Source organism: Amblyraja radiata, chromosome 9 (assembly GCF_010909765.2).
Source record: "Amblyraja radiata isolate CabotCenter1 chromosome 9, sAmbRad1.1.pri, whole genome shotgun sequence".
NCBI lineage: Eukaryota > Metazoa > Chordata > Chondrichthyes > Rajiformes > Rajidae > Amblyraja > Amblyraja radiata.
The window spans coordinates 13,734,778-13,761,778 of NC_045964.1; the positions used below are offsets into that span (position 1 = coordinate 13,734,778).

General features: G+C 46.5%; 1 protein-coding gene across 1 annotated transcript; it reads right to left on the reverse strand.

The window, feature by feature from the left end:
• Window positions 1–12,768: 12,768 nt before the first annotated feature.
• LOC116976802 (EEF1A lysine methyltransferase 3-like) lies at window positions 12,769–27,001 on the reverse strand. The gene is made up of 4 exons (XM_033026724.1): window positions 26,857–27,001; window positions 20,829–21,141; window positions 15,515–15,626; window positions 12,769–13,716 (listed from the first exon to the last, which is right to left on the reverse strand). The coding sequence occupies exons 2-4, from the start codon at window positions 20,994–20,996 to the stop codon at window positions 13,298–13,300; spliced, it is 699 nt and encodes a 232-aa protein (XP_032882615.1). The 5' UTR covers window positions 20,997–21,141; window positions 26,857–27,001; the 3' UTR covers window positions 12,769–13,297.

Here is a 27,001-nt window from a genome sequence, read left to right on the forward strand (position 1 = left end):
GAGTTCAAGTCCAAGTGAGTTTATCACAATACAATACGATACAATTTATTTGTGTCATTTGAACCTCATTAAGGTTGAAACGAAATTTGGTTTCTGCAGTCATACACACAAGAAAAAGAACCAAGACACAACACAATTTACACAAACATTGTCATGTGTCCCTGTATAGGACAATGAAATTCTTGCTTTGATTCAGCACACAGAAAATAGTAGGCATTTACTACAAAACAGATAAGTGTGTCCATATACCATAATATTAAAATATAAACACATGAATAAATAAACTGATAAAGTGCAAATAACAGAAAATGGGTTATTAATAATCAGAGTTTTGTCCGAGCCATCCCCCTGATGGCTGTGGGGAAGTAGCTATTCCTGAACCTGGTTGTTGCAGTCTTCAGGCTCCTGAAGGTAGCTGGGAGATGAGTGTGTGGCCAGGATGGTGTGGGTCTTTGATGATACTGCCAGCCTTTTTGAGGCAGCGACTGCGATAAATCCCCTCGATGGAAGGAAGGTCAGAGCCGATGATGGACTGGGCAGTGTTTGCTACTTTTTGTAGTCTTTTCCTCTCCAGGGCGCTCAAATTGCCGAACCAAGCCACGATGCAACCAGTCAGCATGCTCTCTACTGTGCACCTGTAGAAGTTAGAGAGAGTCTTCCTTGACAAACCGACTCTCCGTAATCTTCTCAGGAAGTAGAGGCGCTGATGAGCTTTCTTGATAATTGCATTAGTGTTCTCGGACCAGGAAAGATCTTCAGAGATGTGCAAGCCCAGGAATTTGAAGCTCTTGACCCTTTCAACCATCGACCAGGTGAGGGGCAGGTTTTGGTGGTAGATGGCTGAAAATAATTCAAATTTATGTCAGACTTAAATCATGTCAGATTTAAGTGGAGGGGATGTGAAATGTGAAGCCAGGGGAGGGATTGTGAGTGGAAGGGGAGGGGAGGGGAGGGGTAGGATTGTGGGGGAAATGGTTTTGTACCCGGGTTGGGCACAGTTAAGGGGGGGGGGAGGAGGCTATTGCCTAAATTGGAGAATTCAATGTTTATCCAACTGGGTTGTAAGCTACCCAAGCAGAATATGAGGTGCTGTTTCTCCAGTTTGTGTGCGGTCTAAGTGGCAGTTTTAGAATTTAGAGATACAGCATGGAAACTGGCCCTCCAGCCCATCAAGTCCACGCCGACCAGCGATCACCCCCGCACACTAGCTCTATCTTAAACACTTAGGACAATTTTCAACCTATTGGCATCTCCCTATGTTCACTCTGCAGGATACTATCCCTTTTCCTATTTATGTAATTTGTGTCAATGTGCACAATGACTTCTGGCTGCCCACCCTCCTCCTTGAGAGTGTTCTGCAGCTGCTCCAAGATATTCAGGACCCTGGCACCAGGGAGGCAACAGACCAGCCTCGAGTCCCATGTGCTGCCACAGAATCTCCTGTCTATCCCCCTAACTACTGAGTCTCTTTCACTATCACTCTGCCTGACATCACCCTACCTCTCAGTGCCTCAGAGTCAAGTCAGGTGCCACACACCTGGCTGCTGCTGCTCTCCCCTGAACGGTCGTCCCCACTTGTCTCTGCTAGCCCAGTGGAGTTTTATCGTGCAATGATCCAATGCCCCAAGTAATACTGTCAATACTGAGGAAGTTAAAGTCATCCACAATAACCCTGTGGTTCTTGCATCCTTCTGTAATCTGTCTCCCACTGGCTATTGGATGGGCGATAATATAATCCCATTAGAGTAATTGTTCCTTTCATATTTTTGAGCTCAAACCATAATGCCTCAGTAGACGTCTCCTCCAGTACATGCTCTCTGAGTACCACCGTGACATTCTCCCTGATAACCAAACCAGCTCTTCCTCCTCTTTACCCCCGCTCTATCTCATCTGAAATATAAAAACCCAGACACATTGAGCTGCCAGTCGTGTCCCTCTCACAACCAAGTTTCCATAATGGACACAACATCATCATCACCATCAAGCCTGACTTCTTGAGGGTGCTTGGGGATCTGGTTCGGGGGGGCCTGAGGTGTGTGACAAGAATTGGCTGGAGGTGGGGAAGAAACTGGAGCTGTGGAAGCAATGCTCCCTCTCCATAACGAGAAAAAATTTGGTCATCAGGTGTGAGGTGCTCTCGGGGCTGCTGTACTTGGTGCAAGTGTGGCCTGTCCCTCCCTCCTACGCCACAGGGATCACCTGGGCCGTCTTCCACTTCATCCAGGGGCTAAGGATAGACCGGGTGCGACGGGCCACAATGCACAAGTCAGCAGACAACGGGGGTAAAAGCGTGCCCAACGTCGCCCTCACCATGATGGCCACCTACGTGTGTGGCTGCATCAGGTGGAGCATAGAGCCAAGGCACGTGGGCACCAAGTGTCACTACCTGCTGAGGTTCTACAAGCCCCCGGTGTTGCGAAAGATGGGCCTGGCGCAGATATCACGCAATGTGCCAGTCAGCTGGACATTGCCGCCCCATCTGTCATACGTGGAAAGGTTCTTCCGGATGAACGGGAGCCCTCCCAGTCAGATTCTTCCTGTACCGTCGGAACCTCACTACCAGTGCATGCTGCCCTCGGGACGGCTGCTATGGAGAGGAGACGGTTGCCCACCTCTTTGCAGAGTGTGGAGAGGTTTGCAAGGGTCCCTGTCACGATTTATTCCGAACAGCCCTGTCACAGAGGACTCTGTCCCAGAGGACTGAGCGAGATGTCCGCCCAGGAATGTTGCTGACTGGCCCACTGCAGACTGCAGGAGTACGTGCTGAGGGACGCACTGAAGCTCGGTGCAGCCAACGCCAAGGCTCGTTGGGGGAGGACCACAGTCTAAAGTCCTTCCACTGCTGGACATGGGGGACAGGGTGTGGTGGAGAAGCCCCTCAAAAATAAGGGAAGGGATTCCATGCCAGTGGGCCACATGAGTGGCAAGGGTGGGGGATAAATTTGTGTAAACAGTATTGAATGTTTGTATAGCCGACAGATGGCACAATGGGCTAAGTGTTCGGCTGGCGACCGGAAGGTAGCCGGTTCGAATCCCGCTTGGAGTGCATACTGTCGTTGTGTCCTTGGGCAAGACACTTCACCCACCTTTGCCTGTGTGTGAATGTGTGTGAATGTGTGTGAGTGATTGGTGGTGGTCGGAGGGGCCGTAGGCGCAGAATGGCAGCCACGCTTCCGTCAGTCTGCCCCAGGGCAGCTGTGGCTACAGAAGTAGCTTACCACCACCGAGTGTGACTGAGGAGTGAATGAATAATGCGATGTAAAGCGCCTTGAGTATTAGAAAGGCGCTATATAAATCCCATCCATTATTATAGCCTCCGAGAATGTCTGATTAATTTTTTGCACGGTTTCTGTATTGTATATATTTATTACTTGAATAAAGTCTATTTTGAAATTAAAAAAAAAAAATCCAAGCACTAATCCAGGATCTAAGTGCATCAGCTTTACTCACAATACTCCTTGCATGGAAGTAAACACACTTCTGCCCTTCCTTATCCCCATATTCATGAACCTTTCCCTGCCTGTCCTTCCTTTGAGATTACCTTGTCATAACCTCAACTTTCTCATCACCCCTTCCATTTGTTGACCTGCCGCTCTGGATCTCACTCCCCTGCCATTACAGTTTAAACCCTCCCGAGTAGCACTATCAAACCTCCCAGCAAGGATGTTGGTGCCCCACCAGTTCAGGTGCAACTTTGTCCCTCTTGTGGAGGTCATCCCTGCCCCAGAAAAGATCAAAAAATCTGATTTGATTCCCTGTCCCCTGCACCAACTCCTCAGTCATGCATTAATCTGTCCTATTCTCCTATGGCTACCCTCACATTCATGAAGCAGTGATCCAGATCAGGTGAACAATTCCATGGGAATGTTGTCTGCCTCAAGAGATGTGCTATCTTCATCATTCCAATTTATTCATCCTCCTCTGTAGGTAGTAATCTAGGGGTGCACCACCCTTGAGATCCTGCATTTTAACCAATTGGCATCTCCCTATATTCACTCCGCAGGACCTTATCCCTTATCCTATCTATGTCATTTGTGTCAATGTACACAATGGCTTCTGGCTGCCCACCCTCCCCCTTGAGAATGTTCTGCAGCTGCTCCAAGATATCTGGGACCCTGGCACCAGGAAGGCAACAGACCATCCTGGAGTCCCGTGTGCTGCCACAGAATCTCCTGTCTATCCCCTAGACTTTAGACTGTGGCCCTCCCCCACCGAGTCCTCTATCACTATCACTCTGCATGAATTCACCCTATCCCTCTGTGCCTCAGAGCCAGTCCCGCTGCCACACACCTGGCTGCTGCTACTCTCCCCTGAACGGTCGTCCCCACTTGTCTCTGCTAGCCCAGTGAAATTTTATCTTCCAATGATCCAGATACTAGATAGCGACAATATTGGACTGGTGATACAACCAACTCTTTCTCAGTCTGATGCTCGTGTGTGTGTGTGGCAAACACTCATCTCTTGTATATTCCATGTCGAGGGGCACAAGCTCACTCAGCTTGTAATACCCCTGGCAGCAATCAACAAACGGGCATCTGATGGGAAAGATGTCTTCCCAGGTAAATCATTGATTTACCTCTACTTCTCCCAGTCCAATGTACTGGCCCCATAGCAGAAGCGTCCACGTCGCAGGGCTGGAAACTGGAAGTTATCCCGAGCTAATTCTGCTCCCACCATCATCTATTGCGACAAGTGATTGGCTTCCACTGATTGTCGCCGGACGGAAGCTTACATCCTTTTCAGGACGGACAATGATAGCGAGGCCAACATTTGAAATGATGGACACGAAAAGAAGTCCAATGTACTGCACTCATGGGTGGCCTCCTCTACATTAGACAAAGAAGATCGGGTGACTGCTTTGCAAGGCACCTGTGCTCAGTCCACAGAGAGGAACCAGGAGGCTCTGGTTGCCTGCCACCGGTATTCCCCTTCCCCGCTTCCACTCTGACCTCTCTGTCTTGGTGTCCTGCAGCGCTACAGTGAGACCCAACACCAGCTCTACGAACAACACTTTATCTTTTGTCTGGGCTTGTTGCAGCTGATATGAAATTTTCCAACATTAGATAACATGCCCTACCTTTAGTCTAGTTTAGAAATACAGCGCGGAAATAGGCCCTTCAGCCCACCAAGTCCACGCCGACCAAGACAAGAGAGACAAGAGACATTTATTGTCACATGCACCAATTGGTACAGTGAAATTTGGGGTCACCATACAGCCAGACGAATAAAAAAGAGCACAGAACACGATAGTCTTTAACATAAACATCCCCACACAGCGGAATCAAAGTTTCCCACTGTGAGGGAAGGCACCAAAGTTCAGTCATCCTCCTCTTGATGTTCTTTGATGTTCACCCGTGGTCGGGGCCTATCAAGGCCTCCGCAGTCGCCGCTACGGGAGGCCCGATGTTCAGGCCCTCTCGCCGGGATGATGGAACTCCGACCTCGGAACGGAAGAACACCCTCAGCGGCTTGGAGTTCAGAATCGGCCACTTCCTACCGGAGACTGCGGCTCCCGAAGTCCACAGGCCGAGCTGGGCGGAGATTCACACTGGCGACCCTCGGCAAAGGGATCCCAGGACTCTGCGATGTTAAAGTCAGAGCTGCCCGCGGCTGAGCTCCGCAAACCACAGCTCCCCAATGTTGAAGCAGCAGGGTCAACACTCCGGAACTTCAAACGGCGATCCTAGGTAAGGCATCGCCCGCTCCGCGATGTATCCAGCGCTGCACCACTGCTGAAGCTCTGGCCGGTCTCCGGCAGGAAAAGCCTCGCCAATCCAAATGGTAGGCCGCGAGGGAGGGGGGGGGGGCGAAGTTGCGACTCGGGGAACAGTCGCATCCTCGCCAGGAAGTGACTGGGAAACGGTTTCCCCCTTACCCTACCCACTTCCCCCACATAAAAATACTAGGGAACTGCAACACATACTTTTTAAACAAACTAAAAATTACTAAAAAGATGGAAAAACAGACAGAGGCTGCCATCAATGCGGCGCCCCAGCAATTCCCATACACTAGTTCTAACCTCGACACTGGGGATCATTTACAGAAGCAAATTAACCCACAAACCTGTATGGAGTGTGGGAGGAAACCGGAGCACCCGGGGAAAACCCATGTGGTCACAGGGAGAATGTACAAACTCCGTACAGACAAGCACCCGGAGTCAAGATTGAACCCTGGTCTCTGGCAACTCAATCGCTGAGCCCCCACTGGTGTGAGGCCATTTCTGCTCCTCTCAGTCTTTTCCTTTCATTTTGTATTTTCTAGCCAGCAGTGCGTGTTCCTGTTGGCCATGCTGCGACATAAAATAAATTCCCTTTGTCCCACCCACTGCTCCACCACTTTCTCCTTTACCTCAACAAACTTGTTTCTCTTCTACTCGGGTCTGATAGGGCTGCAGACATCTAAGGCACTGGAGATTTTTCCATCTATAAGTCTCTTGAGACATCTAATATTCACTTTTTGCTGATAACGTGTTCAAGAATGTCATCATCACCTTCCCTGAATTCTCCAACTACCATGTCCTTCTCCTCAGTAAACACACAACTATTCAGTGAGGTCCTCATCTACATCCTCCAGCTCCACGCACAGATTGCGTCTTGGTCCTTAATGGGCCCTACCCTCTTTCTGCTTTCCCTCTGGTACTTAATATACATTAAATAACATTGGGATTTCCCTTAATTCTATCTACCAGTGATATTTTGTAGTGCCCTTTGCCCTCCTAATCTCTCTAAGTACCATCCCCCACGCTTTCCATACTTCTGAAGGTGTAGTCTCCCCTATTTTCAGTTCTCCAGAGCTGCTTCCATTCTTTTCTTTACCAAGTCCCTGATATCCCTCACATCCTAGATCATCGAGTGATACAATGTGGAAACAGGCCCTTCGGCCCTACTTGCCCACACAGGCCAACATGTCCCAGGTACACCAGTCCCACCTGCCCGCGCTTGGTCCATATCCATGTTACATGTCTGTTTCTTAAATGTTGGAATAGTCCCTGACTCAATTACTTCCTCTGGCAGCTTGTTCCATACCCCCACCAACCCTTGTGTAAAAAGATCCTTGAATTTACTGTTTAGTCCATTGATCCTTATGATGGCCTGAATTTTCACTCATTCTGTTTCGACTTGTTAGATGTGGGTTTACTGTCAGTCGTTGCCGCTGGTCTAATTTTATGGTCCTGTTTTGTGATATTGAAATCACCCTTACCCCAACTCAGAGAGTAATTTCTGTCCTCTCGTCATCATGGCATTTTGTGTTTATCCTTCAGCTGACAAGAGATACCCAGAGGATTGCACATTGATTGAAACATTTTGTGAATATCAGGTCTTGCACCTCACATTTCGGCTTTTTTCCTTCCTCCTCTCTACGTAGTTCCTCTCTCCGCCTCGTGAACCTCCGCTTAGCTCGTCTCCTCGCTTACACTGACTCCAGACCACACTTTCTGCCCTCCTTCACCGTCACCACTTGTAATGCTGGTGCCTGCCCACATGCCATCTGATTATCAGATCATTGACACTCCCCTTGCCCTCTACTCCCCACACCACCTTTCACTGCAACTGAAAACTTGTTTCATTTCTGCTCCTTTCGGGGGAAATGCCAGTGACATGGAACCTCAACTGTGTACTGCTCCCTCTGCAGGCACCGCCTGACATGCCAAGTGCTTTCCCCTTTGTCTGTTTCTCCTCCCAGCCTCTGCCATTCGTTATTTGGACTTCCATCCTTTTCTGCTCCTTCCTCATGTCCATTTCCTCACCTCCCTCCTCTCTCTACCCCTCTTCCCCCTGTCTTCCAACTTCCTGTTCTCCTATGATAGACACAAAATGCTGGAATAACTCAGCGGGTCAGGCAGCATGTCTGGAAAAAAGGAAAAGGTGACAGTTTGGGTCGAGACCTATTCCTTTTCTAGATGCTGCCTGACCCGCTGAGTTACTGCAGCATTTTGTGTCTATCTTCAGTGTAAACCAGCATCTGCAGTTACTTCCTATACATTCCTGTTCTCCTTTGCTGTTCGATCTCCCAACCGTCTACTCCTATGCCCCTCCTTTGTTCGCCTGAACTCTTTACGCTACCTGCAAAACTAACATTTAAATGTTTCTACTTATTTATTATTCATCTTCAAAATAGGCCATTAAATAATTTATAGCACAGACTAAGAATAGATTTCTCAATATTGACAAATTTATTTGTCAAGCTATATTTAATTTTATTTCAAAGATAGGCACAAAATGCTGGAGTAACTCAGCGGGACAGACAGCATCTGTGGATAGAAGGAATGGGTGATGTTTCGGGTTGAGACCCTTCTTCAGACCTCTTTTTATTTTCAGGATCTAGGCATCACCACCTATCCCTAATTGCCCTTGGGCAGGTGGTGGTGGTGACCCACTTTTTTGAACCACTGCCATCCATCCCTCTGGTGAAGGGATGTCCATGGTATTATCAGGGAGAGAGATCCAAAGTGTTGACCCACCAATGATGAAGCACGGTTTTACCTCCTACATGACTTGGAGGAGATCTCATTGAAACGTACAGAATAGTGAAAGGTTTGGATAAAGTGGATATGGAGAGGACATTTCCACTAGCGGAAGAGTCTAGGACTAGAGGTCATATCCACAGAATTAAAGGATGATCTTTTAGGAAGGAGATGAGGAGAAATGTCTGTAGTCGGTGTTGAATCTGTGGAGTTTTTGCCACAGAAGGCTGTGGAAGCCAAGTCAGTGGGTATTTTTACGGCAGAAATAGATAGATTCTTGATTAGTACCATACAGGGGTTATGGGGAGAAGGCAGGAGAATGGGGTTAGGAGGGAGATATATATCAGCCATGATTGAATGGTGGGGTAGAGTTGATGGGCCGAATGGCTTAATTCTACTCCTCTCACTTATGACCCTATGAACTTGCAGGTGGTGGCGATCCACTGCACCTTCTGCCTTGTCCTTAGTCCCATGGGGATGGCAATGGGAGTAACCTGGATGAGTAACTATTCATCATTTTGTAGTTGGTAGATAATGTTGCCATTGTGTGGAGGGATTGAATGTTTAGAATGCAGGATGGGGTGCCGAGCAAGCAGCAGCTTTGATCTGGATGGTGTAGATTCTCTTGAGTGTCGTTGGAGCTGCTGGAAGCTGACAGTGTTTCATCACACTCCTGGATTGTGCCTTGCAGACACCCAATCTCTGGCCTGCTCTTGAAGCCGCAGTACCATCCTTATCATGTATCTACTCATAGCAAATGGCTCGATTGTAATCATGTATTGTCTTTCCACTGACTGGATAGCACGCAACAAAAGCTTTTCACTGTACCTTAGTACACGTGACAATAAATGTAACTGAAACTGTATTTGTGTGTCCAGTCCAGTTGAGTTTCTGATCAGATAATGACAATGGGGGGGTCCAGGATGGCAACGGGAGACTCTGCCCAGAAAGATGACGTTGTAGCAGTGCCTTGCTCTCGGCGTGCTATCTAATTAATTCTATTTCTACTCCTCTTCCAGTAAATGTTTCCCTGTTTGAAAATTACTATTAAATCTGATTCCATCTCCCTCTCAAGCAGTGGAGTCCAGATCATGGTGACTAGTATTAGGGTCATCAGGTGAAGTTGGCCCAAGGGTCTATGCGATCCTGTAATTCATACGTGGAGAGAATATTTCCATCTCTCCTTGGATCCCATGCGATCTAACCTTCCAGAGCAGACTACCATGCGGAACCTTGTCGAACGCCTTACTGAAATGAAGTCCATGTATACAACATCTACAGCTCTGCCCTCATCAACCTTTTTGGTCACATCTTCAAAACAATCAATCAGATTTGTGAGACATGACCTCCCACGTACAAAACCATGCTAACTGTCCTTAATTAGCCCTTGCCCATCCAAATGCCTGTATAACCTATCTGTCAGAATACTCTCCAGTAACTTATCAGCTACAGATGTTAAGCTCACCGGCCTATAGTTCCCAGCATTTTCCCTGGAGCTCTTCTTGAAAAGAGGCACAACATTTGCCACCCTCCAGTCTTCCGGCACCTCTCCTGTATTTAAGGACGACTCGTAAATTTCAACCAGGGCTCCCGCAATTTCCTCTAGTTTATCGCAATGTCCTCGGATATATCTGATCAGGCCATGGAGATTTGTCTACCTTCATACACGACAGTACCTTCAATACTTCTTTGACGGTAACCCTGACTGCTCTCAAGACACTTCCAGTGACTGCTCCAATTTCCTCCATCCTATTGTCTTTCTCCTGGGTAAATATCAATCAATCAACCTTTATTGTCATCTTGCAAAGCAACAGTTGTACAGTGCAAAATGAGAAGACGTTTCCCAGGGAATACCGGAGCATCGCACATGAAACTTAAAACATTTCACACATAATAACAGTAAAAACAATCCAGTCCCTGATGAAACAGTAGAAATAGTTAAAAGCAGGTAAAAACAGCAACATTAAAATACAGTAAAAACAATCATTAAAATGTCCAGGGCAGCTGATTTGAGTGGCCAGTGCCAGAGTTATTAGAATGTCAGTGCAAAGCCGCAGAATCAGGTGACTATGAGTACAGAGTGACTGTTTAGCAGCCTCACAGCCTGTGGCAGGAAAACAGTCACAGGAAATACAGAGGAGGAATACTCATTTAGGACCTTGCCCATCTCCTGTGGCTCCACACAGAGGTGATTGCTTTGATTCTTGAGAGGTCCCATGCTCTCTCTAGTTAAACTTTTTCCCCTTATGTATTTATAAAATATTTTGGGATTGTCTTTGGAAGGTCAACCTTCTAAACATCTCGCAAGGTCTAGGGAGAGAGGCCAGGCTTCATGCTGCCCCCTTAACAACACAACGATTGAGAGACATGGCCAATCAGAAGGCAAAAAAAGGGAGAAAATGGTGAAGAGACATTAGTAAAGAGTGCAAAAAAGGGAGAAATTGGTGAAGCTAAAAAATAAATAAATGTGGTTTTCTTACACAATTACAACTATCAAACTGAAAGATAAGGTCCAACACTTATAACCATATAACAATTACAGCACGGAAACAGACCATCTCGACCCTTCTAGTCCGTGCCGAACACGTATTCTCCCCTAGTCCCATATACCTGCGCTCAGACCATAACCCTCCATTCCTTTCCCATCCATATAACTATCCAATTGATTTTTAAATGATAAAAACGAACCTGCCTCCACCACCTTCACTGGAAGCTCATTCCACACAGCCACCACTCTCTGAGTAAAGATTAACTTGTAACGATTAATCTTTAAACACATGTGGCTGACAGGCAAATCTGGAATTGTTGAAGTGGAACAGAGCGTAAAATGGACAATAGTGAATTTTTTGCGGAGAACTTAGCTAACTTAGAACATCCGTAAGTGGCGGCGCTGTTAACAGCTGCGGCTCGCCTGCAGTCCGGCTGTCTTTACTTTTTTTTGTTGTTGGGTTTTTTTTTTTTTGTCTTGTTTAGGCTAAGTTTTAGTTTATTAGGTTGTGTTAGAGAGGGGGGGGGGTGAAACATGTTTTTTTGTCTCTCCCTTCGGGGGAATGCAACTTTTTCTTGTCGTATCCCCCTTCTCTGCCTCCGTCTGCGCTGAGGCCTAATGGCGGAGCTGGCGGTCCCCAACCTGCGACCGACCTCGAGGCTCCGGAGGCAGAGCCAGCCAGGACTTACCAACGCGAGGCTGGCCGTCTTCGGGGCCGAGGCTGCGGTGGCCCGACTCGCTGATGCGGCGTTCCAGCTTTCGGCAGCGGCCCGGAGCTGAGTGCGGGACTTGGAGCTGATGCAGCGGGACTCAGAGCTGATGCAGCGGCCCGGAGCTGAGACTGCGGGACTCGGAGCTGGGGCAGCGGGACTCGGAGCTGTTGCAGTGGGACTCGGAGCTGATGCAGCGGCCCGGAGCTGAGGCTGCGGGACTCGGAGCTGGGGCAGCGGGACTCGGAGCTGTTGCAGCGGCCCGGAGCTGAGGCTGCGGGACTCGGAGCTGGGGCAGCGGGACTCGGAGCTGTTGCAGCGGGACTCGGAGCTGCTGCAGCGGGGCTCGGAGCTGAGGCTGCGGGACTCGGAGCTGGGGCAGCGGGACTCGGAGCTGTTGCAGCGGCCCGGAGCTGAGGCTGCGGGACTCGGAGCTGGGGCAGCGGGACTCGGAGCTGTTGCAGCGGGACTCGGAGCTGCTGCAGCGGGGCTCGGAGCTGAGGCTGCGGGACTCGGAGCTGAGGCTGCGGGACTCGGAGCTGCTGCAGCGGGACTCGGAGCTGAGGCTGCGGGACTCGGAGCTGGGGCAGCGGGACTCGGAGCTGTTGCAGCGGGACTCGGAGCTGCTGCAGCGGGACTCGGAGCTGAGGCTGCGGGACTCGGAGCTGAGGCTGCGGGACTCGGAGCTGTGGCTGCGGGACTCGGAACTGATGCAGCGGGACTCGGAGCTGATGCAGCGGGACTCGGAGCTGAGGCTGTGGCGGGCCGACTCGGAGCGGAGACGGCGTTCCGGCTTTTGGCAGCGGCGACATCACCACGGAGGTCCGCTGGACTGGAGAGCGGCATCTTCGGCCTGGATCGATCGCCTCAGCGCAGAGGGAGAACAAGGAGGGAAGAGACAGAGACTAAGACTTTTGCCTCCATCACAGTGAGGAGGTGCTTGGTGAACTCACTGTGGTGGATGTTAATTTGTGTTTATTGTATGTTTTGTTATTTATTGTTACTGTGTATGACTGCAGGCAACGTAATTTCGTTCAGACCGAAAGGTCTGAATGACAATAAAGGAATCATCATCATCATCATCATCATCATCATCATCTTTGCCATGGAGATCTGCAGCTGGCATTGGTCAATAGAGCCTGTTCCTTAACACTCAGTGCCAGGCACAACCTGGACAGCAGCCTTCGGGTGTCGTATCTAATAGCAACCTTCCCTTGCATGATGTTCCTGAGCTACTCAAATGACGGGAAACATCAATGTTTCCACCCCGTTTCAAACAATATCTCCCCGGACGTTTTCATGTGTGGAGTATTTATACTAATCAATCCATGAGGATCTCAAGGGAGTGTTGTTTACCAGAGAAAGGTGCAATTTGCTTGAAAGGGGAGTTATTCAGACAAATAGTATGGTGTCTTTCTGGGGAAGTCAGTTAAGGAGAAAGCAATTGTAGTATTTGCTGATGATGTTGGGGGGGGGGGGGGGGGGGGGGGAAAGGCTGCTGCACTGCATAAACATGTGGTCTGAATTCTGTGTTTGTTTGCAGAATACTTCAGTGTAATTTTAGAAGTCCTCGTGTGCATTCCTGATAAATTGTTACCAGAGGCTGCTCCTCCTGCCTGAGTCTGGAGATGTAGATTACTCTGGCTTTGGCCGTTCTGCACAAGCTTCCTCGCTGCGCAATGTGAACTTGTAGACGTTGATATTGGAAATGTCATTTCTGTGCACGATTTCACAGTTGAAGTACTGGGTGATAAGCTCCTCGTGGAACCTCCGAGTTACACTGCATCCCCTCAGCTCCGACGACAGGTAAATGGCCGTTGTCTTCTTGCTGAGGTGCCGCAGCGTCTGCAGCAGGTGGGGGTAATCGTTTGGGTAGTAGACTATATCTGAACCCAGAATCACGTCATAGTCATCGAGGAAGAGCGTGTGGTCAACGCCCCATAAAAGGGCTCTGACTGTGGCAGAGTATCCTCCCGAAGCAGCAAGATTGATGGACAGGTTGTGTTTGATTTGCTTCAAAATATGGGACTGGTCAGTCAGAGTTACTCGGCCACCTGACAGAGAGAGAAGAAAGAGTGAGGTCTTTTTCCACAGCAACCCAGTCTCCTGGTGGTGAGGGTCAGTACAATGACATGTTTATTCCTCTCACTGTCCTGAATGTGGACAATAACATAGTCGCATCGCTACTGAGGATGGATGGCAGCTGATTTATACAGAGGAAGATCAGGGGTAAAAGGAAGAATCTTCCTTATCTGGTTTCTAATATCATCTCTGAAGGCTCGCACCGGTAGTTTCTAAAATAGTTTCTACCCATGTGCGATAAAATAACTTATTTCTAACAGAGAACACTGGGGAAGCACAATATAATTCGGGGTGCAAGATAATGCGCAATACTCTTTTAAAATATTTTTAATACCTATTTATTATGCATATATGTTATGTGGATTTTGTGTATATGTGAGTCAATGGCTGTTGTGTTTTGTTCTTTTTAAACGAAGGAGATGCAATGGAATTTTGTTGCACAGTATTGTGCAATGACAATAAACGTATTCTAATCTGAGAGGCGGGGGCTTTGAGCAAGAAGAAATTCTCCCCTCTCCTGAAATTATTTAAAAATCTGAAAGTGATTTTTTTTACCCAAAGGTGTTTTTGGATGGGGTGAAATGCCAGTTGCAGAATGGGTTCACCAGAAATCTGCCTGGCTTAGAGGGTATTACCTATAAAGAGAGGTCAGACATGCTTGGATTCTTTTCTCTTAAAAATCAGAAGTTGAGGGGAGACCTGATGGAAATACATAAACATTTTGAGAAGCTTAGATATGGTAGACAGTCTGAAGAGTGAAAATGCCAAAGACGAGAGGGCATCATTTTAAGGTGAGAGGGGCAAATGTATAAAAGATGTCTGGGGCTATTATTTTTACACAGTGGTGGGTTCCTGGAACGCGCTGGTATGGGTGGCGATGAAGACAGATACAATAGTGATGTTTGAGAGGCTTTTAGATAGGCACGTGGATATGTAGGGATTGGAGGGATAGGCATTATGTGTGGGCAGAGGACATTAGTTTAACGTGCATCATGTTCAGGACGGACATTTCTGTGCTGAAGGGTTGTTATATTCTATACTGTTCTATGTTACAAAACATTAGTTCTAAGGTCATTACAGCAGAGAATTGAGGGGCTGAATGGCCTGCTCCTGTTTTGATGCTTTTCAAATAATGCGGCGGCATCTGTTAGCAGAGCAGGTGGAGCTTTAACTCCCTGGCACACCTCTACATGTCGGCTCGCAAGGATTTCCAATCTCTGGAATGCAGGTTTGAACCCCCAACCTCCCGAACAAAGGGGGTCTTGAACATAAGAGATAGCGTTATAGCTGTGGCTGGATGTAAGCACAGCATGGCTAATGCATAAGGTGTGAAGTGTGGGCCGGACCATGACGTTTGCCCCTGGGCCTTGACCTCTTGTTGTCCATTTCCCCTCTTTCATGTTAACAAAGGGCAGCAAGTGTGGCGTAGTCGGCAGTGCTGCTGGGTCACAGCACCAGAGCGCTGGGTTCGATCCTGACCTCGGGTGTTGCTTGTGCGGAGTTTGCACGTCCCACCTGTGACGCATGGGTTTCCTCTGGATACTCCGATTTCCTCCTACATCCGAAAGATGTGCAGATTTGTAGGCTAATTGCTATTTGTAAATTGCCCCTAGTATGTAGGAAGTGGATGAGAAAGCGGGATAATGTAGAACTTGTGCGAACAGGTGATGGATGGTCGGAATGGACTTGGTGGGTTAAAGTATATAGTATTTTGGATTTTTTGGCCTTTTAGCAAGCCAGTTGAATCTTGTTGATGTCCTGTGAACTCACCCAGCAGGGTTGCCAGAATCCCCACGATCCCAGTGCCTGATCCCAGCTCTATCACGCTCTGTCCCGAGAAACTCATCTTCTCTTGCTCAAAGTACTGGCAGAGTGTGAGGGCCTGAGGAAAGAGCAAACAGCAGGCATTGATCAGGATCAACAAGGCCAACGCACTGAAGCAGCAGGAATTGCAGGAGTGGAGGAGAGGAGGCCAGGCCATCTCACTCACCTCCCTTTTCTTCAGCACTCTCTGTCCCATTCACTCACATTTCTGAAATAATCAGTGTCCCACATTTTGCCATCATCTCTTGCATAACGGGTCAGCTTCTTCCCCGCTGTCATCAGACAGTCCTCTAATAAACAAAGAGTGTAGTCCCGATCTCCCAACCTACCTCATTGGAACAGTACAGCATGAATAAGTCCTTCGGCACACAATTTCTGTGCCAAACATAATGCTAAGTTAAACTAATGTCACTTGCCTGCACATGATCCACATCTCTCCATTCCCTGTATATCAATGTACCCACCTAAGAGTCTTTTAAATGCCACTATTGTATTTGCCTCCACCACCACTGCCAGCAGCACGTTCCTGGCACCCACCATTCAATGCGTAAAAACACTTTCCCCACCCAACTCCTTTAAACTTTGCCCCTTACACCTTACACCAAATCTATCTTTCAGCAGTTGATAATCATGGCAATTAAGTTTGCAGATTGCACAGTATTCCCCAGGTTATGCAGAGTTTTGACACAGAGCAGAAATATCCTCAATGGAGACGCAAGAGACTGCAGATGCAAAAAATAAAGTTTTGGAGGAATCAGTGGGTCAAGCAACATCATGGATCAAAATGATCAGCAGGCTATTGAGGGAGTGCAGTGTAGGTTCACAAGGTTAATTCCCGCGATGGCTGGACTGTCATATGTTGAAAGAATGGAGCGACTGGTCTTGCATACACTGGAATTTAGGATGAGAGGAGATCTTATTGATATAAGATTATTAAGGGATTGGACACGCTAGAGGCAGGAAACATGTTCCCGATGTTGGGGGAGTCCAGAACCAGGGGCCACAGTTTAAGAATAATGGGTAGGCCATTTAGAACGGAGACGAGGAAAAACTTATTCACCCAGAGAGTTGTGAATCTGTAGAATTCTCTGCCTCAGAAGGCAGTGGAGGTCAATTCTCTGGATACTTTCAAGCGAGAGCTAGATAGAGCTCTTAAAGAAAGCAGAGTCAATGGATATGGGGAGAAGGCAGGAACAGGGTACTGATTGTGGATGATCAGCCATGATCACAGTGAATGGTGGTGCTGGCTCGAAGGGCCGAATGGCCTACTCCTATTGTCTATTGTCTATTGACTGAAGATGGGTCCCGACCGGAAGTGTCATCTGTCCATTTCCCTCTACGGATGGTACCCAGCTCGCTGAGTTACTTCAACAATTTGTTTTTTTGCAGAGTGGAGGCTGCACGTCAGGTGACATGATCACCACGGCTGAGCTATCTGGAAATAGGGGTCATGGTCTCAGAGGAAGGGTTTACAATTCATTTCAGACCAAGATGTGGAGGAAACTTTTTGTGCAGAGGGTGAATCTTTGGAATTCTCTCCCTGGGATAGCTGTGGAGGGTGTGCAGTCATTGGAAAGACTAATAGACATCTAAATATTAGAGGGACTGATGAACTGAACTGGAGAGGGAAGATGTGCCACGATCATGTTGTGTTGAGGTCTGCCACTGCTTCTGAAATCCTGGCCCGTAATTCCAGCTGCCAGCCCGACCGTTTGGACATCCTACACGTAATGAAGGCCGCGTGGCCTCATGATGGAGAAGCCCTGAGGCTGGAGTGATGCTTCCCCTGCCTGGGCTGTTGTGGAGCCCAGCAGAGGACACAGCGACATCTATGGAAATCACCACCCACTGTACCACCCTGCCGGTATGAACAAATGAGTTGGGAACAGGAGCAAACCACTCGGCCCCTTGAGTTTACCCTGCCCTTTAATGGGTTTGTTGCTGTTCCAATCCTAACCTCTCTAGAATTCTCTGCCACAGAAGGTAGTTGAGGCCAGTTCATTGGCTATATTTAAGAGGGAGTTAGATGTGGCCCTTGTGGCTAAAGGGATCAGGGGATATGGAGAGAAGGCAGGTACAGGATACTGAGTTGGATGATCAGCCATGATCATATTGAATGGCGGTGCAGGCTCGAAGGGCCGAATGGCCTACTCCTGCACCTATTTTCTATGTTTCTATGTTTCTATGTTGACTCTGCAAACCCGTTGTCCCCCTTATGAAGCTTCTCTTCACCTCCTGGTAACAAATAACCAAAGACTTTGCCATATCCAGCATTAGAGTTCTAAAGAGTCTGGGCTCTCTGAGAGAAGAAAAAATACCTCATCTCTCACTTGAAGCAAGACCCTTTACTGCAAACCTTAGTTCTAGATTATCCCATGAGGAAATATCCCATCCACATTCCAGGAATAGCCCAGGTGCTCTGTACTGTGCGAGTGGGAGGTTGCAGAGATGGTGCAGGAGAGAGGCCTTTAGATATCTGGATCGCTGGGACTGTTTCTGAAGAAAGTGAGACGTGTGCAAATGGGATCGGTGCACCTGAAGCCAGAAGGGGGTGGTTACATTACTTTGAAAACAAGACAGGGCAGGAGTTCTGCAGGAGTTGAGGAACGGACAAGCATAAGTATATACAAAAAGTGACAAAGAGCTTGAGAGGGATGCAGGGTAAACTGCATCATTTTAAGGAGTCGAACAAGTAAGGCAGAGGAATTGGGGGTAAAGAGAATGAAAGAGACCATGGATGCTGGAATTTAGAACAGAAGCAGGACTCTGGTGGAGCTCAGCAGGTCGATCAGCACCTGTAGAAACAGATATGTAGCTGTACACACTGGGGTAAGTCAGAGACTGGGGGGGTGAAAGGTGGAACCAATTTGGTATGGGGGACAGAAATAATGGGCAGATAAAGCTGCGTGGAGGAGGGGGGAGGATCTGGGAATGGTAAACAAAGGAGGAGGAGACGCAGGTAGACAGGAGTGTGTGAGAAGAGAGCCCCAGGGTGTAGGTTATCTGAAATTGAAAAGTTTCAGTTTTCATACCTCTGGGATGGTTGTAAGCGATCCAAATGGATGAGATGTTGTTCTTGAATGGACCAGGTGGTGGTCCCTTCAGAAAGCAGAAAGGGGGGGAAGTGGTGAAGATGTGGCTGGAGGTGGAAATGACAAAGGATGACGTGCTAGATGTGATGGGTGGCAAGGTGAACAGTAGAGACAGAGGAGCTTCATTGCTATTCTGAATCAAGTGGAGGAGGATTGGTGAGAATGGATATAGAGGAATTATGGCAGATGGGAAGCTGCATTTCGGGAAGAAGGACATTTCGGAAGCTCTGGATCAGAAGGCCTCATCTTGAGGAAGGAGAAAGTGAAAAGAAGGGGAGGGGCAAAAGTGACAATGTGTAAGAGGCATAGAGGAAAATGGACTTAATGCAGGCTAGTGGATTAGTGTATGGTCACATGGTGGTCATTGTAGACAAGGTAGACTGAAGGGGTAATGTTAACACTGTGCAACTGATTCTGTGAATGAAAATCAAAAAACTGCAGGTGCTGGGAAGTCGGAAATAAAAAAAGCAAATGATGGAACTACTCAGCTGGTCAGGCAGCATCTGGAAAGAGAAACAGAGTTAACGATTCTGGTCAAAGCCCCTTCGTCTGAACTGTGAGAGACAGAAAAACAAGTTAGTTTTAAGTTGCAAGGAGGGTGGGAAGGGATGGGTTGAACAAAAGGAATATCTCCGATAGGATGAGGGCAGGGTTGCCAAGGGGATGTGTGTGGCAAATTAGGTCATTTAGTTGACATGTTTATGGTGGCTGTTAAGGAGAGTGGACTTGGTACTTTCTTCAATTAAGCTAAGGCTAGAGAGTGAGGAAAAGGAATGGAGGCATTGTGGACTGTGGGACTATGGAATAATTCCAGCAGGAGGGAGATAAACTGAGCCAGTACTTGGATGGATGACTTACAACAAAGATTACAGGCTCAGATAGAGATAGAAACATAGAAACATAGAAAATAGATGCAGGAGTAGGCCATACAACTCAGTATCCTGTACCTGCCTTTTCTCCATACCACCTGATCCCTTTAGCCACAAGGGCCACATCTAACTCCCTCTTAAATATAGCCAATGAACTGGCCTCAACTACCTTCTGTGGCAGAGAATGCCACAGATTCACCACTCTCTGTGTAAAAAATGATTTTCTCATCTCGGTCCTAAAAGACTTCCCCCTTATCCTTAAACTGTGATCCCTTGTTCTAGACTTCCCCAACATCAGGAATAATCTTCCTGCATCTAGCCTGTCCAACCCCATAGAGAACATGAGTTTCCTGAAGTCAGAACATTCAGAAGGCAGCGACTCACCCACATGGAAGATGGGGTGTTCTTCCTCAACCTTGTGTTGGGCTCATTATTACAACACAGGAGTCCACAGACAGAATGGGTCTGTGGCGGGGAATTAAAGTGGCAGGCAACAGAAGCTAAGGATCATCCTGTGGATAGATCTCACGTACTCCACAATTCAATGTTCCAATCTGTGTTTGGTCTCTCCAACGTAGAGGAGATCAGATTGTGAACACTGAATGCAGTGCATTAATCTCTAGAAGAAGTGCAGGTGAAGGGAGCAATGTCCAAGGAAGTTGGTGAAAGTCCAGTAGATATTTCAGGGCCTGAATAAGCTTGGTGCTGGATTTGGGAGGGAGGAGGGGGGAGGATGGAAGAGGGAGAGGATGATAGTGGAAGGTTCGCAAAGGGGTCTGTGGGCAAGAGGAAAGCGAAGAGGACCCAAAACCAGAGTGTTTCATTCCTAATGACAACCCTTTGCATAGAGTGGAAGAGTGGAGAAGCCAGGGAAATTACTCTAGAGTGGAATGATGCTGGGTGGGGGGCTGTGATATGGAGGGCAGCAGGCTTGGCTGGAGCAGGGCTCCTGTAGGAAAACAGATCCACCATCACAAGGGCTGTAGACTATGTCGCCCATTATGTACTGCGTCATAAATTTGTTTTGGAACTAAATCTTTTCTAGACATGTACGTGTTCAAATGTCTTCTAAATGTTGTTATTGTACCTGCCTCAATTACTTCTTCTGGCAGCTCGTTCCATGTGGAAAAAAATGTCCCTCCTAAAAGGCTCCTCAATCATTTCCTCAATCATTTTAAGCCTCTTCCCTCTAGTTCTTTATTCCCATACCCTGGGAAAAAGACTGTGCCTTCACTTTATCTATTCCCCTCATGATTTTATACATCTCTCTAGATGTTCGCAAGAAGTATTTAGACTTACACAATCCCAAACAAAAGCCGAGACACCGAGATTGTCACCAATGCACCGACTGATCTTCACTTGATGGCCACAAAACGGAAAGGTCTTCGTCAGGTAGGGTGGAAAATGGCCCTCAGGGTCTTCCTCAGGGAGATCTTCACAGGGCCGTTCCTTGCTCTCAGCCATCATCCTGCTCCTCAAACTAATTCTCGATTTCCAACAGACTCTCAGTACCTCCAAGGAGATTCTTCCCAATGCTGGTCTTCTTTGTTTCTTCAGTTGTTTATCCAAGTCACCTTTTTACACCAAGAATAAGAGTTTAGCAATTTGTGATCTGGAAAGGTGAATTTATCAATTTAATGTTTCTGCGCTAAGACTAGACAAAAGTTGGGCAAAGACTGACCACGGAATGGACGGGACTTTCCTCGCTATTGGTATGAGTTGCATTGGATCTTACTAATTATTTTTGGAAAGATTTTTACTTTTTTAAAGTTTTGGGGAGGACAAGCAAACCTTCATTTGAGGTCCACCTTGGTCAAGGAGTAGAGGGCATAGTTTTAAAGTGAGAGGAAATAAAACATAAGGGAGATTTTTATACAGGCACCTGCAATGTGCTGCCAGAGGTGGTGGTGGAGGCAGATGCGATAGTGGATTTTCAGAGGCTTTTTGTTAGGCATATTGACATGGAGGGATATGGATCACATGCAGGCCGGGAATAGTTTAACCTGGCATCATGTTCAGCACAGGGCCAGGCGTAGTGGGTTGCAGGGCCTATGCCTGTGCTGTACGCTTCTATGTTCTATGTTCTGTGTTTTATGCTCATCGTTGCACCCCTGGTTTATGGACCGTACTCTGTGGTCATTTGCTAAGTATTTCCTCAATTTTTGCGGTGACCTCACGTAGTTTACACCCCAGCGGTATGAACATTGACTTCTCCAATTTCAGGTAGTCCCTGCTTTCTCCCTCTTTTCCATCCCCTTCCCAGCTCTCCCACATCCCACTGTCTCCGCCTCTTCCTTTCTTCTTCCCGCCACCGTGCAGATTAACTAACCAGTGTGAATTGCCCTTAGCTTGTACGTGAGGGGTGGAATTTGGGCAAAAAGGAAGTTGATGAGAATATGGAGTGAATAAAATGGGATGTGGGTGCTCGGTGGTCAGCGTGGACCCAGTGAGTTACTACAGCACTTTGTGTCTAACCATAAGTTTTAACATGGTTTGGATATTGGGGGAGTGTACTTCTTCTTCTATGTAGTGTTTTTTGGCGGTTGGCAAAAAACCTTTTTGGTGCATTACCGCCACCAACTGGCATGGAGTGTGGATCAAACAACACCATTACATATACTAATGACCTATATCCTTCCGAACAAATTGGTTACACTAAGAAAAAGCAACAGGATTTGATAGCACTTATATGAACTCCCTTGCAAAATATCTACCAAATCAAATTGTACTCTTTCTTTTTTGAACTGCTCACTCATCCGTCCTCTCTCCTCCTCATACCTCTCACAATGTACAATGACATGCTCTATTGTCTCTTCTTGCCCACAGTATTCACATCTGCCTGTATTATGCTTGCCTATTATAAAAAGTGTACTGTTCAGACCAGTGTGTCCAAATCTAATTCTTGAAATTACTGTCTCCTCTTTTCTGTTTTTTCCTGCACATCTCATTTCTCCCACTTTCCTCTGGACTCTGTAGAACCACCGTCCTTTCCGCTCTTCCTCCCATTGCTTTTGCCATCTTTCCTTCAGTCTTTGCTTAATAATGTCTTTGATTTCAGTTTTACCTATGTTAATACTTAAATCAATCTTACTTCTTTTTGTAACCTCTTTTGCTACCTTATCTGCCATTTCGTTTCCTCTAATGCCAATGTGTGCTGGTACCCATAAAAATATGACTGTAAGCCCCATCATTTGAATTCTGAATAGTGTTTGTTGTATTTCAATCAAAATGTCTGGTCTATTGTCTGAATGGCTGTGCTGTAAACTCTTTATTGCTAAACTTGAATCTGAACAAATAACTGTCCTTAAAGGCCTAGTATCCTCGACCCACTGTACCGCTAACAATATTGCAATCATTTCACCTGTGTATACTGAGACCTCATTATTGATCCTCTTCCCTACTTTGATGTGAAATTCTGGTACAATAAATGCTACTCCTACTTTATCTACTGAATCTTTTGATGCATCTGTATAAATTTGGACAAAACTGTAGTATCTGTCAATGTATTCCTGTATGATGACTGAATTATACATATGTTGTTTATCCTTGTTTTTCTGTTCTAATATTGTAAAGTCTACTGTTGCATCTGGAAGTATCCAAGGTGGAATTGAAGGTAATGGAACCGTTGGAACAACATTTAATTGTGCTATGCTGATTTGTAATGCTCTCTGGGTCACTGTCCATCCAAAACTTTTTGTTTCCCTTCTCTCCTTTTCCCAGCATGGTTTGACAGTAACTTGTGCTGGGTGTTCTTGACTGTGGCCCTGTAGGTTAATCCAGTAATTCAATGAAAGCTGTATCCTTCTCATCTCTAGAGGCATCTCCCCCATTTCAACCTGTAATGCTACTGTTGCAATTATTTTTATTGCACCTGTACATATTCTCAATGCCTGATATTGAATGTTGTCTGTTTTCTTAAGAGAAGTACTTGATGCGGACCCATACACCACACAACCATAATCTAACACAGATCTAATTAACCCAGTGTATATAGCCTTCAAAGCTTTTCTATCTGCCCCCCAATCACATCCAACTAAACATCTCATTACATTAAGTATCTTCTTACATTTGTCCACTACTTTCTGAATATGAACCATCCATGTAATCCTCTCATCAAACCATAAACCTAAAAATTTATAGTATTTTACTCTCTCCAATTCCTGGTTATATAATTTTAGTTTAACCTCACTACCAATTTTCTTCCTAGTAAAAAACATTATCTTTGTCTTTTCCACAGAAAATTTGAATCCCCATTTATATGACCACTCTTGTACCTTTATTATAGCCCTCTGTAGTTTCTGCACAATAAACTTCACATTTCTCCCCCTTTTCCAGATTGCCCCATCATCCGCAAACAGTGAAACTCCCATTTCATTTACAATTTCTTCATATACATCATTTATCATTACTAAAAATAGTAAAGGACTTATTATGCTCCCTTGAGGTGTTCCATTTTCAATATCTAATGTTCCTGAGTATTGATTTCCAACTCGTACTTGTATTGACCTCCCAAATAAAAAATCCTTAATCCATGGGAATGTACTTAATTGTGGCAAGGCAGATCACAATGTCATTAAGCAGGAGCTAAAGAGGGTAGATTGGAAACAGTTGTTATTGGGTAAGTCCACAGATGCCATGTGTGAGTCGTTTAAGGGCCAGCTGATCAAAGTGCATGATTAGCATGTTCCAATAAGGATGAGGGATAAGGACAGAAAGGTATGGAAATCATGGATAACCAAGATTGTAAACTTGATCAGGAAGAAAAGGGAAGCACATGTCAGGTTTAAGATGGTGGCATCAGGTGAGGTGTGTGAGTAGCAAAGAACACAAGCAGCCAATTAGAAGGGCCAAATGGGGCCATGAAATGTAACTGGTTAATTGGATTAAGGAAAATCCCAAGGCTTTTTATACATACGTTAAAAACAAGAGGGTGACCAGGGAGAAGGTAGGATCGCTGAAGGATAAAGGAGGGAATCTATGCTTGGAGGCAGAGGATGTAGGTGAGGTGCTAAATGAATACTTTGGATCCGTATTCACCGAGTAGAGGACTTGGAGGACAAGGAGATTAGTGTGGGGAATACAAATATGTTAGGTAGACAAAAGTGCTGGAGAAACTAAGCGGGTGCAGCAGCATCTATGGAGCGAAGGAAATGGGCAACGTTTTGGGCCGAAACCCTTCTTCAAACTGATGTAGGTTGGGGGGGGGGGGGGCGGGAAGGAGAAAGGAAGAGGAGGAGCCCGAGGGTTGAGGGAGAGCTGAGAAGGGGAGGAGACAGGGGAGGAGAAGTCAATGTTTATGCCGCTAGGGTGAAAGGAAGAGGATGTTAGGGTAGTTTGTTATATGTGTTAGGGCAGTTTGAGATCGAGAAGGAGGTGGTGCAGAGGCTCTTGATGAACATTTAAGTGGATAAGTCCATAGGGCCTGAGTGGATCTACCCCAGGTTATTGAGGGTGGCAGGAGAGGAGAATGTGGGGACCTTGACAAGGATCTTTGTTTCTTCTCCAGGCGAGGTCCTGAGGGCTGGAGAGTGGTCAATATTCCATTGTTTATGAAAGAAAGTAGAAATAATGCAGGGAACTATAGCCCGGTGAACCTCACATCAGTGGTAGTGAAGCCATTGGAGAGAATTCTTCAAAGTAGGATTTACTCCCATTTGGAAGAGAATGGGCTAATTAGGGATAGTCGGCAAGGCTTTGTATGCAGCAGGTCTCTGTCTCAGTAACCTGATTGTGGTGACAAAGGAGATTGATGAAGGTTGGGTGGTGGATGTTATATATATCAATTTTAGTAAGGCTTTTGAGAAGGTCCCTCATGCTAGGCTGATGCAGAAGACTAAGATGTGTGGGATTCGCAATGACTTGGTCATGTGGATTGAGAACTGGCTTATTCATGGAAGACAGAGGGTTGTGATGTAGGGAAGATATTCTGGCTGGCACTGATATTCTGTGACCGGTGGAGTTCCACAGTGATCTGTGATGGGACCTCAGCTGTTTGTGATATATATAAATGACTTAGTGTAAATGTATACAAATAGACTTAGTCTGAAGAAGGGTCTCGACCTGAAACGTCGCCTATTCCTTCGCTCCATAGATGCTGCCTTACCCTCTGAGTTTCTCCAGCATTTTTGTCTACCTTAGACGTAAATGTAAGGTAGACACAAAATACTGCAGTAACTCATCGGGACATGCAGCATCTCTGGAGAGAAGGAATGGGTGACGTTTCGGGTCAAAAGATAAGCAAGAGGACATAGGTTTAAACTGAGAACGGATTTGAGGAATACATTTTGTTTTATACAGAGAGTGGTTGAGGTCAAGAACACATTGCCAGAGGAGCTGGTCAGATACAACCATTACATTTAAGAGGTATTAAGACACTTCATTAGGCAAAACATATAAGGACATGGTTCGAATGTGGGCAAATGGGATTGATGTAGATTGACCTATTGGGCTCAAGGGCCCATTTCTGTGCTGTACAACTCCAAGATTGCAATGTTTCAGTGAACTTGTTGGGATGAACATCCGACTCTAGCTATGCCAATGTCCTATGAAATGTAGGACATAAGCAACACATTAGTTGTTAGACCTTTTGATATTGTGTGCAGTGTTTATCACTCTTTTAAAGAAATACCATTATGGCAGCGGGAGATATCTACTACTAGACAGGGTCCTAAGGATCCAACAATGAAAAGATAATTGAGGTAAAAATATTTTGGATAAGGCTTGAAAAGAATTCCACTGAATAATTTCATATATAGTCGTCAAGTAACGTTTAAAAGGCTGTTAGATAGGCATCTAGATTTGCAAGGAATGGGGGGGGTATAGATCATGTGCAGGCAGCTGGGATTAGTTTAGGAAGAAGCTGCAGTTGCTGGTTTAAACCGAAGATCGACACAAAAAGCTGGAGTAACTCAGCGGACAGGCAACATTTCTGGAGAGAAGGAATGGGTGACGTTTAGGGTCGAGACCCTTCTTCAGACACGTCACCCATTCCTTCTCTCCAGAGATGCTGCCTGTCCCACTGAGTTACTCCAGCTCTGTGTCTATCTTAGGATTAGTTTATCGTGGCATCACATCCGGAACATTGTGAGCCCAAGGACCATTGTTCCAGTGCTGTACTTTTCAATGGTCTATTTTCTATGTAAGCGACAGATCTTTACAAGAAAGATGGAAAGAATAACAAGAAATTCAAAATGATTACATCGAAGTTTGTAATGTGTCACTTTGTCACCACCAGTTATGTTCAGAGAGATATTAGCTGCGGAGGCATTGTAAATAGCACGGCACCGTTTCAGTGGAAATACAAAGATAATGAAGATGAAAGACTCACTTGGATGCCCTGCGTTTAACACAGTCCAGTTCAGTGCAGGATCTCTGTCCAAACTCAGTTTCCAGTCACCCTTTAAACATCATCACTGGGCAAGATGCCAATCCATTCTTGCACCCGGATTGGCCATTACCAGCGAGGGGCGCGG